The sequence below is a fragment of the Rhineura floridana genome, chromosome 1 (genome assembly GCF_030035675.1).
Source record: "Rhineura floridana isolate rRhiFlo1 chromosome 1, rRhiFlo1.hap2, whole genome shotgun sequence".
NCBI classification, from domain to species: Eukaryota; Metazoa; Chordata; class Lepidosauria; order Squamata; family Rhineuridae; genus Rhineura; species Rhineura floridana.
Window position 1 is genome coordinate 154,352,373 of NC_084480.1, and position 13,416 is coordinate 154,365,788.

At 43.4% G+C, this 13,416-nt stretch overlaps 1 protein-coding gene across 3 annotated transcripts in view; it reads left to right on the top strand.

Annotated features, from left to right (window-relative positions):
- Positions 1-3,120, top strand: part of ADGRL3 (adhesion G protein-coupled receptor L3) — an 852,526-nt gene extending 849,406 nt beyond the window's left edge. For 2 of the 3 annotated variants that reach the window (XM_061637965.1, XM_061637973.1), the window contains one exon: positions 2,861-3,120. In XM_061637965.1, coding sequence (XP_061493949.1) covers positions 2,861-2,928 — 68 coding nt within the window. In that variant the 3' untranslated portion in view covers positions 2,929-3,120. The remainder of the gene's footprint in view (positions 1-2,860) is intronic. The other variant, XM_061638008.1, reaches the window with a different exon arrangement.
- Positions 3,121-13,416: the final 10,296 nt, after the last annotated feature.

Here is a 13,416-nt window from a genome sequence, read left to right on the forward strand (position 1 = left end):
GTGTGATGACCTATATCGGGAGAGAGACAGAGGGAGTGTAACTCTGTTGATTCTCCTTGATCTCTCAGCGGCTTTTGATACCATCGACCATGGTATCCTTCTGGAGAGACTTGCGGAGTTGGGTGTTGGAGGCACTGCTTGGCAGTGGTTCCGCTCCTACTTGGCGGGCCGTCTCCAGAAGATAATACTTGGGGAACATTGCTCGACCCCGTGGGTTCTCCAATATGGGGTCCCGCAGGGTTCGGTCTTGTCTCCCATGCTCTTTAATATCTATATGAAGCCGTTGGGTGCAGTCATCCGGAGTTTTGGAGTGCGTTGTCATCAGTACGCTGATGACACGCAGCTCTACTTCTCCTTTTCATCTTCTTCAGGTGAGGCGGTCGATGTGCTGAACCGTTGTCTGGACGCGACAATGGACTGGATGAGAACTAACAAACTGAGACTCAATCCGGATAAGACTGAGATGCTGCTGGTGGATGGTTTCTCTGGTCAGATGATGGATACATACCCTGTCCTGGACGGGGTTACACTCCCACTAAAGGATCAGGTTCGTAGTTTGGGAGTCGTTTTAGACTCTTCCCTATCACTCGAGGCCCATGTAGCCTCGGTGGCACGGAATGCGTTTTACCAACTTCGGTTGGTAGCCCAGCTACGTCCCTATCTGAGTAAGGAGGACCTTACATCAGTGGTTCATGCTCTGGTAACCTCACGTTTGGACTACTGCAACGCGCTCTACGTAGGGCTACCTCTGAAGACGGTTCGGAAGCTACAGCTAGTGCAAAATACGGCGGCCAGACTGCTAACAAGAACTAAACGGTCTGAGCATATAACACCTGTTCTGGCTCGCCTGCACTGGCTTCCAATATGCTACCGGGCCAGATTCAAAGTGTTGGTATTAGCCTATAAAGCATTATACGGCGCGGGACCACGATACCTGTAGGAACACCTCTCCCGTAATGAACCGGCTCGTACACTACGGTCTACTACGAAGGCCCTCCTCCGGGTCCCGACCCATAGGGAGGCCCGGAGGGTAGTAACAAGATCTAGGGCCTTCTCAGTGGTGGCCCCCGAATTGTGGAATAGTCTCCCTGAGGAGGTACGCCTGGCGCCGACACTATTATCTTTTCGGCGCCAGGTTAAAACCTTTCTCTTCTCTGAGGCATTTTAATCTAAGTTATTTATGTAAATGTTGTAATTGGTATTTTAGATGATGTACTTTTATATTTGTTATATTGATCTTGTAATTTTATTATTGTATATGTTTCTATGTTTGCCGCCCAGAGAGCTGTTTGCTAGTCGGGCGGGATATAAGCTGAATAAAATAAATAAATAAAATAATAATAATTTTTCTGCCCAGATGGTGGATGTCCGACCTGTTCTAGATGGGGTTACGCTCCCCTTGAAGGAACAGGTTCGTAGCTTGGGTGTCCTTTTTGACCCTTCCTTGTCACTTGAGGCTCAAGTGGCCTCGGTGGCACGGAACGCGTTTTGCCATCTTCGCTTAGTAGCCCAACTACGCCCCTATCTGGACAGTGACGATTTCGCCTCAGTTGTTCACGCTCTGGTAACTTCTAGACTGGATTACTGTAATGCGCTCTATGTAGGGCTGCCCTTGAAGACAGTTCGGAAACTACAGCTAGTGCAAAATGCGGCAGCCAGGCTGCTGACGAGGACCAATAGGTCCGCGAATATAACACCTGTCCTGGCCCGTTTGCACTGGCTACCTATTTGTTTCCGAGCCAGATTCAAGGTGCTGGTTTTGACCTATAAAGCCTTACACGGTGTGGGACCGCAGTACCTTGTGGAACGCCTCTCCTGCTATGAACCTACCCGTCCGCTTCGTTCAGTATCTAAGGCCCTCCTCCGGGTACCAACTCATCAAGATGCCCGGAGGATTACTACTAGATCTAGGGCCTTTTCTGTGGTGGCCCCCGAATTGTGGAACAGCTTACCAGAGGAGATACGCCTGGCGCCTACGGTATTTTCTTTTAGGCCAGGTTAAGACCTGGCTATACTCCCAGGCATTTTAATGTTTAATGTTAATGTTTAATTGTCCATCTTAATGTTTTAAGTTTTCTTGTTATTTGAAATGGATTTTATTGTAACATTGTATTTTAACTCTGTTTTGTACACCGCCCAGAGAGCTACTTCTATGGGCGGTTTAAAAATGAAATGAAATGAAATAAATAAATAAATAGAACCACTTTCAAATCCAATAGAGATATAGACTGGGATAAAACATCTCCACTGAAAAGACTTATTGAAAAAGGTGTTTATTTTATTCTCAGAAACCAAATTTCTCAGGGGGAAAAATTTGAAAAGGGGATCTCATAATTAGGGGACCAGAAGTCAGCGTAGAATGATTGGGGGAAGGGAAACAGTACAGTATAAGAAGTATTGGTCTGAATGGTGCACTAAGAGCATCTGGATGAAACCCTTCTTGTGGTGGTGGTGGCTGTGCGTGTGCACGGGGAGGGCAGTACTGTCATTTGGTGCAAGGGATTTCCCCCTTCGTATCCATTTCATATGCCCACAGAAACACTGTCCTGCTTCCTTCAGTTGGACTCTCTGAGAGCAGAAACAATCCCACAAAGAGAACACAGAGTAGGGCAGCTTTGTTATCAGGGGAATCATATCAGGCAAGGCACCTCCTAGGACAAGTGACACCCTTTAGAATAGAGGGAGATCTGAAGAGTCTCCAGAAGGCCGCAACCATCAAGAGGGCTCTTTCCATTTGGATTTGTAGAAAATAATTTTAATACAGTTATTAGACTCTATTTTGTTTTCACTTTTTAAGATTGTCTCTTACAAATGCATATACATGTGCTTTATTATATAAGTCAACTTGTTTTTTTACTAGATGACGGAACTGCAGTAAGACATGAACCAGCCTTTCGAAGAATTCTCATGGAAGACAGTATCATCTAATATCAAGAAGATCTGTGAAATCCCAGGATGGATCTTGCTCTGTGTGTGCACACATGTGTGTTCTTGCCCTCTCTGTTTCACACACAGCTATGCACATGTACACATGCACACACACACACATAGAGCCGTCTCTTATTGGTCATGCATTAAATTGACTAGAAGCGTAAAGTCATCTCTGAAAGAACATAGTTAACAGATGTATGTATGTGTAATCTGAAACATGTAACATAAGCAAGGTACTTTCAAATCTTTTGCTTTTATTTATACATTAAAGTGTGAATATTTTCTGTTAAGAAGGTTCAGGTTCATTTATAGCTTCACAGCCCAACTAAGACGTACAAAAATTTATCAAGGCCCTGTTAGGAATGAGGGAGAAATGTGATTCAGTTCAAAGCTGAGTCTATCTAATCCGTACTTTCCAAAACAATATGAGAGCTGAAATACAGCCATCCTTCCGAATTTGCACTTCTCCAGATTTTGCAATGCAGTTCCCCAACCAACCTGTACAAAAAATGCATATATTGGAGGAAAGTGTGCATAAAAATGGCTATATTAGTGAAAACAACATACGAAAATGCATCAGGGGAAATTGCTTGCAAATATGTGAACATTAATCAAAATGACATACAAAAATGTGTTTATAGAAATATGCACTTAAATGCTAAAGAATTTTCATGAGGATTTTTTAAAAAATTGCAAATTGCTTCAGAAACACCGGGAACTGAATTTAAGCTTATAAAAATGAGAAACTGGGAGAACCTAAATTGACAGGTCTTTCCATCCCTAGTCCCTGTACTCTTTTGCACATTACTCTATAGGGCAGAAGGGATGCAGAGGGGACTCTCTGATTTTTGCCACATGTGGTCATTCTCTCTAATAGTGAACTGGGTGGCCCCATGCTTGTTGATGGGGACACAGGGCTTGGGCACCCGGCCCAGCAGATTTCTCCACTCTGAGCCAGTATGAAGAGTATGGAAGTCATGCCCCTTCCATGATGAGTTTCTGCCAGGCCTTGAAGACCTGGCTCTTCAAGCAGGCTTTTGGGGTTGGCTAGATTTTATCTTCATTGTTTTTAGATTTTTAATGTCTAGGTATTGTATGCCTATTTTGTACGTCGCCCAGAGTGGCTGGACAGCCAGCCAGATGGGCGACTAATAAATTCAATTAATAATAATAATAATAAGAAGAAGAAGAAGAAGAAGAAGAAGAAGAAGTCACCCTCACTGGTGTGCAGGGCCTGAGATAGGGATGCCTGTAGACATCACCAGGCTCGGGTCCAGAAATTGACCACAGGAGCCTTATTAAAGTCCATCTCAACAGAGAGGCAGATGTAAAAAGTGTCCCAGAGTCTCCTTGGACTTGGATAAAATTCGTGTTGGAGGAGAATGTCTGGCTCCCACCTGCACACCCTACCCATTGACACACACACCAGTAAAAAACCCATCCCCTTCCTGTAACTTCCAAGTGGACAGCAGCAGGAACATGCAGAGCATTTTAAAGTGACAGGGTGTCCCCCCCCCCCGCTCTGGCATCTTTCCCCCCTTTGCAATGCTGCTAGGAATGTTGCCACGTCATGATGTCACATTATTCCCAATGGGGCATGTAAGAGGACTCACAGACAGTACGGGCTGCTCATTGCAGCTCAGCTGCCACTTGAACTGGCAGCAGGCCTTGTTATATAAGAGAGAGATTTTGCCCTCCACAGCCGCATCTTAAGGGCAAACCACCAAACAATACTAGGCTTTTCTCTCTCCCCAAAAGTAAGACAAGCTTTTGCTTTCTTATTTCACACACCCCTGAACCCTAACCCTGAAAGTACTGAAAAAGAGTGAATAGATCAGCCCAGCTCTAGCTTATCCTGCTGCTGCCCTAACAGGAAGGGAAGGGAAAAGAAGGGGAAGATCCATGTGCAGGAGGGGAGAAGACCTGGAAGGGGTAGCAAGAGATGGCAGGGATGAGGGTGGACATTTTTTTCCAAGTACTCTATTTTGACTCAGGAAAATGAATTCTCCCAGTTTTGGGAAGGAAGAGTTTGGATCACTTCTGTGTTAAGATGGAGAATACTTGGGGAAGCCATTCATCTTTACACAGGGATACAGGCCAACCTTTTTCTTTCAGGTCCCACTTGTCTTCTTGGCTACTCTTCTCCCGCAGGAAATGCTTTTTTGAGTCAAGGCCCCATTAAAAGACTGGTGGTTTTTTTTGGGGGGGGGTATATTTTGCGACATGTCACCAAAACAATAATATTGCATTTGGAGTCGATTCGTGGTTGATTTATATTGCACTGTCCACACATCGTCCCCCTTTATTAGTTTATATGCAATTCCTTCCCCATGTTACCACATTACTGCCACCTGGAGGAACAGCACAACAAAAGTGAGACAAAAAAAAAACACGCCAGAACATTTGTGTTATAAAAAGTTACAGCATTTCCGCGGAAAGTTATGGGACATGCACCAATTGGAAACAATGCAGTATGTCCACCCAAAACGTTTCCAGACACAAACATGCCACAACAAGCACAAATTATCATGAACACACAATAAAAATGATATCTGGAGGGGTCCTCAACTGGGGAAGAATAAGTATGTTCCCTTTTTTCGTGAGACAACCTGAGGAAGGAGCAGAAATGCAAGTTACTTTGTTCTGTTTATAAACGAGCCCAAAGACTGGGTATGTATGAATATATAACTTTGGATTTGTATTGTTTACAGAGGTCCAATTTTGGAGCTTTTTGAATAAGGTTAGCAAGAAATGACCAGATTTCAGGCATTTCCACTACAACACATAGTCCTTATTGTGTCTCACGTTAGTGATACACAGGACTGAATACTCAGTCATACAAAAAAATGGTCTTAATTGCCTGCATAAGCCTGGCAGGACAGAAAGGTTTTCAGCAGGTGCTTAAACGTTAAAACAGAAAGCGCTGCTGAAACTCTGTTGGCAGAGCATTCTAGAGAACTGGGCCGAGGACACTGAAGGCTCGATTTTGTGTCTATGTTAAATGAGCCTCACCAACTCGGGGGATGACCAAAGCCACTCCTGCGGAAGATCTCAGTGATCGAGCTGGGATGTAAGGGTTCAGTCGGTCCCTAAGACACCCTGGACCTAAGTTGTTCAGGGCTTTGTAAATTAATACAAGGATCTTGAACATGACTCAGTAATGGATGGGCAGCCAATGCAGATGTTTTAAAAGTGGTGTCACATGTTGTCAGCCATGCGCTCCTATCAGTAATCTGACCACTGCATTTTGCACCAGCTGGAGCTTCCAAATCAGGGCCAAGGGCAGCCCCACATAGAGAGCATTGCAGTAATCCAGCCTCAAGGTTACCAATGCATGGACTTCAGAGCTCAGGCTATTCCTGTCCAGGAATGACCATAGCTGATGAACCAGACCAAGCTGGTAAAAGGCACTCCTAGCCACAGAGGATACTTGGGCCTCTAGTGACAAAGCTGAATCCAGGAGTACCCCTAAGCTACTGACCTGGTCCTTCAGAGGGAGCACGACCCCATCCAGAACCGGTAACCTTCCAATCTCCTGGACATGGGAACCACCTACCCAAGCAGCCTCCGTCGTCCCAGAATTCAAGCACAGTTTATTGGCCCTCATCCAGTCCACTACAGCATTCAGACACTGATCCAGAGCATGTCACAGCCTCTCCTGACTCAGATGTTATGGGGAAATAGTCATAGATTCACCACCTCAAGGAGAACTTGGCTGGGACACACCTTTCCCAGATTCTCAGCTTTTCTTTTTATTTTTTTACAAGTGTGTTCTGGCCCTCGCCCCAGGGAAAAGAGAAGAAGAAAACACGAAGGCTGCCTTCTGCACAGTAAAATACAACCCTTATTCCTTCCTTCTATGCTGCCAGCATTCAGGCCCTTCAGAGCAAAGCAACTGGGGTAACTGAAAAGGAGAGGAACGATATCATATGGAGTCATAGAAGTGAAGGGAGCCATCTAGTCCAACCTCCTGCTCGATCCAGGTAATCCACAGCTGGAGTATCCCCAAACAGATGTCTGTCCAGCAGGATTTGTGCCATGCCGCTTTGAAGCAGATGCCAGAGGCAGATGTGGCTGATTATGCTTCAACTGACATGCCCCATGTTTGAGCTTATCCGAAGAGCTGTGAAACTGCTGTTTAGTCGGGGATGACCGTTAGTAGCTGGGAGGGAGACAGAAATGGGGCAAAAACTCTGTTTTCAGGCATCATGTCTGCAAATAGCAAATAATGCTGCCACACAAAGCCAAATGAGGAGAGGGATTAGTGAGAGGCCAGAGCCAAAGCAGGTGTCTGGGGTGCACGCAAAAGGGGGAAATGATCTGGTCCAATGGCAATATTGTGGCCATCTGCAGGGAACTTTGGGAAAGTGGGAGTCGCTTGGAAGTGGAAATTAATGAAGATATTAGAGATAAAGTTATCAATGGCTTGGATAATTTTCTGGACTGGAATGACGTGATGGAGCTTGATATAGAGAAAATCTATGGAATTAACTGCAGCCATGTGACAATGGAAAAACCCTGAAGAGATGAGCCAGTGCATTTTGTAAAAAAGAAGAACAGAGATATGACTTTACAACAATATTTCAGCAACTTATTTAGAATCGATGGCAAGAAAATATTTGGGATAGAGGAAATTCCCATCAGACTCTTATTATATGACTATGGCTATGACAGCAAGATTATTATGGAATACTGATAATGGAAGATTGGACACTGAAATTACTGGACTTAACAGGACTATTGAAGATGGAAGATGGAATTAATATGGATAATGGAATAATGGCTATTGAAATTATTGGACTTAACAGATTTGATGAGATGGATTAATCAATATGTTTATTTGGACTATGGTTATGACAATAAGATTATTATTATTATTAACGAGATGGATTAATCGACATGTTTATTTGGAGAAAAATTGATAGATATATTTCTTAAAGAATTGAAACCTCTCTTTGACTTTTTGTGGAAAGAATAAAGTAATGTCTATGAGATTTGATGATTAATTAAGATAACTACTGGAGGAAAGTGATTTTATAATATAATTTAAGAGACAGGATTGTTATATATTGTAGACCTATAACTGATCTGCGACAAATGGGAAGTCAACATTTTATTTTTTTGTTTAATCATTTTTGTTTTGTTTTGTTTTTTGTCTTTGAATGTTTTATGATTTTGTTTTGTTTGTTTTATGAAAATTTGAATAAAAATTATTGTAAAAAAAAAAAAGGAAGTGGAAGTGGGAATAGCAAGCTTCTTGGGTTGGGTGATAATTTCTAGCCTCCAGTTCCATTCGAGTTTCTTAGTCTTTCCATCAGCATGTAATCAGACTTCAGAACTATCAAAAGCTGTCCTGCTAGATGGAAAATTATGGAGGTTTAAAATGTGACTGTCTTTTAATAAAGGGATCAGTTATGCGCTGTTGGATAAGGAGTTTCTGATAGAAATTTGTTTATTTATAACCTTTTTTACTCAAGGTGTTAATTTAGGGATTCCACCAATGCTTGGGACAGGATGTCTCTATCACACGTGATGGAACTGCACAGCCATGCAGGCACTCTGGAACCAAGTGTTCAATGCAATAAGCAAAATGATCCATCAGCCATCAAACACTTCTCCACAATGAATTCTGTAAAACACCTTGATTAAGATGTTTATTTATTTATTTATTTATCATTTAATTTATATCCTGCCCTTCCTCCCAGCAGGAGCCCAGGGCGGCAAATATTAAAGAAGTGACACAAAAAGAGCTTACAACTTGGTTAATATTTCCTGCTAGACAAGAGGCAACATTCCAGTATGGAAGAAAAATATGTTTTTGATATAGAGCACTGGTAGCCGAGAGTCTGAAGCTTAGTTAGCTCTCTTGAGAAAACTGATGCAACAGATTCATGCAGAAAGTCAACAGAAAGTCTCATCCCAATGGTTTCATTTCATTTCATTTCTTACATCATTCCATAGTAATCTAACTGCTGTGGAATACTTGTATTCCACCTCATCCACCCCCCAGTTAATACCATTAAGATACCTGATGACGCTATAGTCTAAGACGAAAAGGAAGTCAATCAACAGAGAGTGATCAATTGTACGACAGGCAGCAGGAAGGCCAAGGAAGATGAGCAATGAGTAGCAAGACCTTCTGGAAGTCTCCTATTCCTTATGGTTCCCATGGAAAAACACATAATACACGCATAACGGTGTGCTCTTTCAAGTATATATGTTGATCTAGCAATGGCCTGTAGCAAGCAGGTTGGATCCAATCTAACAGTGTGCACAGGACAGATGAGCTGAATTTGCATAGACTTTTATTTAAAAAAAGTGATTCAGGCTCCACATAAGTGTAAATAAAATAACTGATTTATTAACAAGGTACAGCTCCTGACCCTGACACAAGCCTACAGCACAGTTTCCTCTAGCTGAAGGGAACAGAGAGAGGGAAGCATCTGCCAGCTGAGCAGCTATCCTGTGTGGGACAGATTCAGCTAATTCCCTGTGTCTCAATACACCACAAAGAGGAAGGGAGGGACTGAAAGCTGATCACATCACATGTGCTCAGCAAGGAACCCATGCCACAATGCCAGACCATGTGAATAGCATTATCATAAGGAGAATCCCTGCCAGAACACCAGTGCACAGGTATGCATTATTAACTGATTCTCCTTTTGGGAACCATGAGGTTGGCTGAAAAGATGCTAATTAAAAAGGGCATTGTTCAGCTATCTATGGTACGTAGCACAAAGGCTCTCTGAATGTGTAGCAGAAAGTGGTGGGAAGTATGTAATCTGGGAGATTTCATTACATGCCTTCTAGGTATTCCAGCCAATACAGTATATGGGATTGAAAGAAACAGGCTGCTTGTGCACAGCCTGCATGACACCACAACTCCCCCCCGAGAAGCTAATACCGACATTCTCCTATATGAGAAAGCAAAGAATATTCAGTAGGACTTTCAGACATTGATGACCATAATCAATATTCCACTATAATGCTGGTGGATACATTTCTGAGGGAGCCACACAATACCTCATTATCCTATTTATTTGCTGCTCACTCCATCTGAAAAAATCACACAAAACTGTAGCTCTTTGAATATCCTCCAGCTACCAGCCCACTCCCCACCCATGTTTGGCAGAATGAAAAGCCTGCATTCTATGCAATTCAGTTCGATAACTTCTAGCACCTGACATTTGGTCAAAGAGCATCAATCCTAGCAAACATGTCAGATATCCCAATCTCTCCCAATCTCTCATCAGCTGAAGGCAGCGGAGCTAGTGTCTATTTAGGCTAAGGATGGGTAAGAAATTCAATTCAGTTTGCAATTCATGACAAATCTATCAAATTCACACTTTCCGAAACAATATGAAAACCGAAATGCAGCCATCCTTTGAAATTTGCACTTATCCAGATTTTGCAATGCAGCTCGCCAACCAATGAAAATTAAAGAGTAGTAAGATAAATCAACCCAACTCTTACATATGGTTTCAGGGATTTCACCTATGTGTTGGTGTAACTGGCCAAATGGGCATGTACTACCACCACCTTTGGTGAAAGCATACATATTAGGAAGGGGAACACCAGGAAATCTCTAATATAATTTGGAAGCCAGTAGACTAAACCACACAATTATCTTTATTATTTATTTATTACGTTTATACCCTGCATTTCTTTTCATGATTGAAACCCAAGGCGGCTTACATATGGTTTCCAGGCAGTCTCCCATCCAGGCACTGACCAGACCTGACCCTGCTTAGCTTCAGCAGGGAGCTGGCCTTATGTGCCTTCAGACCATAGCCTGGGACATATTATCTACATCTGAGGTGTAATCTAAAACCTTAAAACAAAAGAATTGTTAAATTTCTTATTGGTGGCAGTGAGGCTGTCTATTGCCCAGAAATGGAAGTCATTACAGGACCCAAATATTGAATGGTGGTTTAAAAATTGATGGAATCTTGCTATTGCAGACAAAATTACCCATGAGACCAGAATATTAAGCAGCAAAGCCAGGAAAATTCCGTGCTATGTGATGGAAATGTATTACTTATACTAATAACACAGAGTTGAAAAATGCATTGTCAGTGGTATCATCGCATATTTGGTCTTCCTGATATATATGCATGGGTGGTGGACAGATTAAGATGGTCCACTCCCAGAGACTAATGGAATCCACTGGATTCCTGAATGCCCTGGGGGAGTTCCCAGTAGATAGAGCAGGTGACCCTGTTGAAGCCCTTGTCAGGCTGTGGAACAGCGAGGCATGTAGGGCTCTTGCCACAGTTGCCCCCGAGTGCCCTCTTCAGCATTGTAGAGCCCAGTTTGCACTTTGGTACACCAGTGAGTTAAGGGCAATGAAACAGGCTGAACGACGGCTAGGGTGCAAGTGAAGAAAGACATGCTGTGAGGCTAATCAGGCATGTGTAAGACATCATAACAGTGCCTACTGTGTGGCAGTGAGGGCAGCAAAGAAGGCCCACTTCTCTGCCACCATCACATCCTCATCCAGTGGAGCTTTTCTGTATTGTCAGGGGTCTGTTGACATTAACTCCAGGAAATTGAGTTTTACACCCTTCAGAAGCCCACTGTGAATTGTTTGCAAGGCACTTTGAGGGTAAAGTTGCTCACCTCCATAGAAATCTTGATGCTCCATCCACATCTAGTGTAGTCCCCAGTGAGGTGTCCAGTGCAACGTCTGCTGCAACTTCTTGAGAATGGTTTTAGTTGATGTGGCTTGATGACGTGGACAAGGTACTTGTGACGATGCAGCCAGCAATGTATCCTCTCGACCCTTGCCCTTCTTGGCTTATTAAAGCTTGCCAAGGGGGTTGACTGAGTGGATCCAGGGTGTAATCAATGCATCATTGCGGGAGGAAGTGGTTCCAGCTGCCCTGAAAAAGGGCTGCTCCTGAGAAAGCCCACCCTGGACCTATTGGTTTGCGACAACTACCACTCACTCACAAATACCCCTTCTTGGGGAAGGTGATTGAGAGGGCTGTGGTGCAACAATTGCAAATACTCTTGGATGAAACAGATTATCTTGACCCATTCCAGTCTGGGTTCAGGCCTGATTATGGGACTGAATCGGCCTTGGTTGCCCTGATGGATGACCTTTATCAGGAAAAGGACGTGGGGAGTGCGACACTGTTATTCTTACTTGATCTCTCAGCGGCTTTTGATACCATTGACCATGGTATCTTTCTGGGCCGACTTGGTGAGATGGGTATTGGAGGCACTATTTTACAGTGGTTCCAATCCTATCTCCAGGGTCGTTTTCAGAGAATAGCAATGGGTGATGGTCTTTCAGCCACCTGGCAGTTGTGCTGTGGGGTGCTGCAGTGTACCATCTTGTCCCCCATGCTGTTTAACATCTATATGAAGCCCTTGGGAGCGGTCATCAGGAGATTTGGGGCGAGGTGTCAGCAGTACACTGATGATTCCCAGCTCTATTTCTGAATTTGGAGAGGCCATGCAAGCCCTGGACCGCTGCCTGGGCTGGATGAGGGCCAATAAACTGAGTCTGAATCCTAGCAAGAAGAAGACACTGTGGGTTGGTGGTTTCTGAGTTCAGATAATTGGTCAGTTGCCTTCTTTGGATGGGGTTGTACTCCCTCAGAAATAACAGGTTTGTAGACTAGGGGTGCTCCTGGATCCAACTTTGTCACTAGAGGCCCAGGTGACCTCTGTGGCTAGCAGTGCCTTTTACCAGCTTCAGTTGGTAAGACAGCTGCAGCCTTTTCTGGGCTGGGATAGCCTGACCACTGTTGTCCATTCACTGGTAACCTCCAGGTTGGATTATTGTAACACACTCTGTGTGGGGCTGCCCTGGAGGTTGGTCGGAAGCTGTAGCTGGTGCAGAATGACCCAGTCTGCTCCCTGCCAACATGTCACCCTACTGCTGAAAGAATTGCACTGGCTACCTATTAGCTACCTGGCTAAGTTCAAGGTTCTACTTTTGGTGTGCAAAGCCCTATACAGCTTGGGACCAGGATACCTGAAAGACCATCTTATCCCTTATAAACCCAGTAGATCACTGCATTCTGCAGGTGAGGGCCTCCTGCAGATACCATCTTATCAGGCAGTCCGTTCTGCACAACATAGGAAATGAACCTTTAGTGTAGTGGCACCCACCCTTTGGAATTCCCTACCTTTAAATATTAGACAAGTGCCATCTCTGTTATCTTTTTAGTGCCTACTTCCTCTTCCTCTTTCAACAAACCTTTTATGTAGAGACCTTACCCCAGTCTGCATCTGTGTTGGAATAGCTTTTTAATATGTTTTTAAACTTTTTTTTAAAAAAAAGATGTTTTTAAAGCTTTAAAAAAAATTTTAAAAAAAGATGTTTTGTTTTTATATATTTTATGATGTTTTAAATTGTTTTTAGTGCTTTTGTTTGCCGCCCTGGGCTCCTACTGGGAGAAATAGATAGATAGATAGATAGATAGATAGATAGATAGATAGATAGATAGATAGATAGATAGATAGATAGATAGA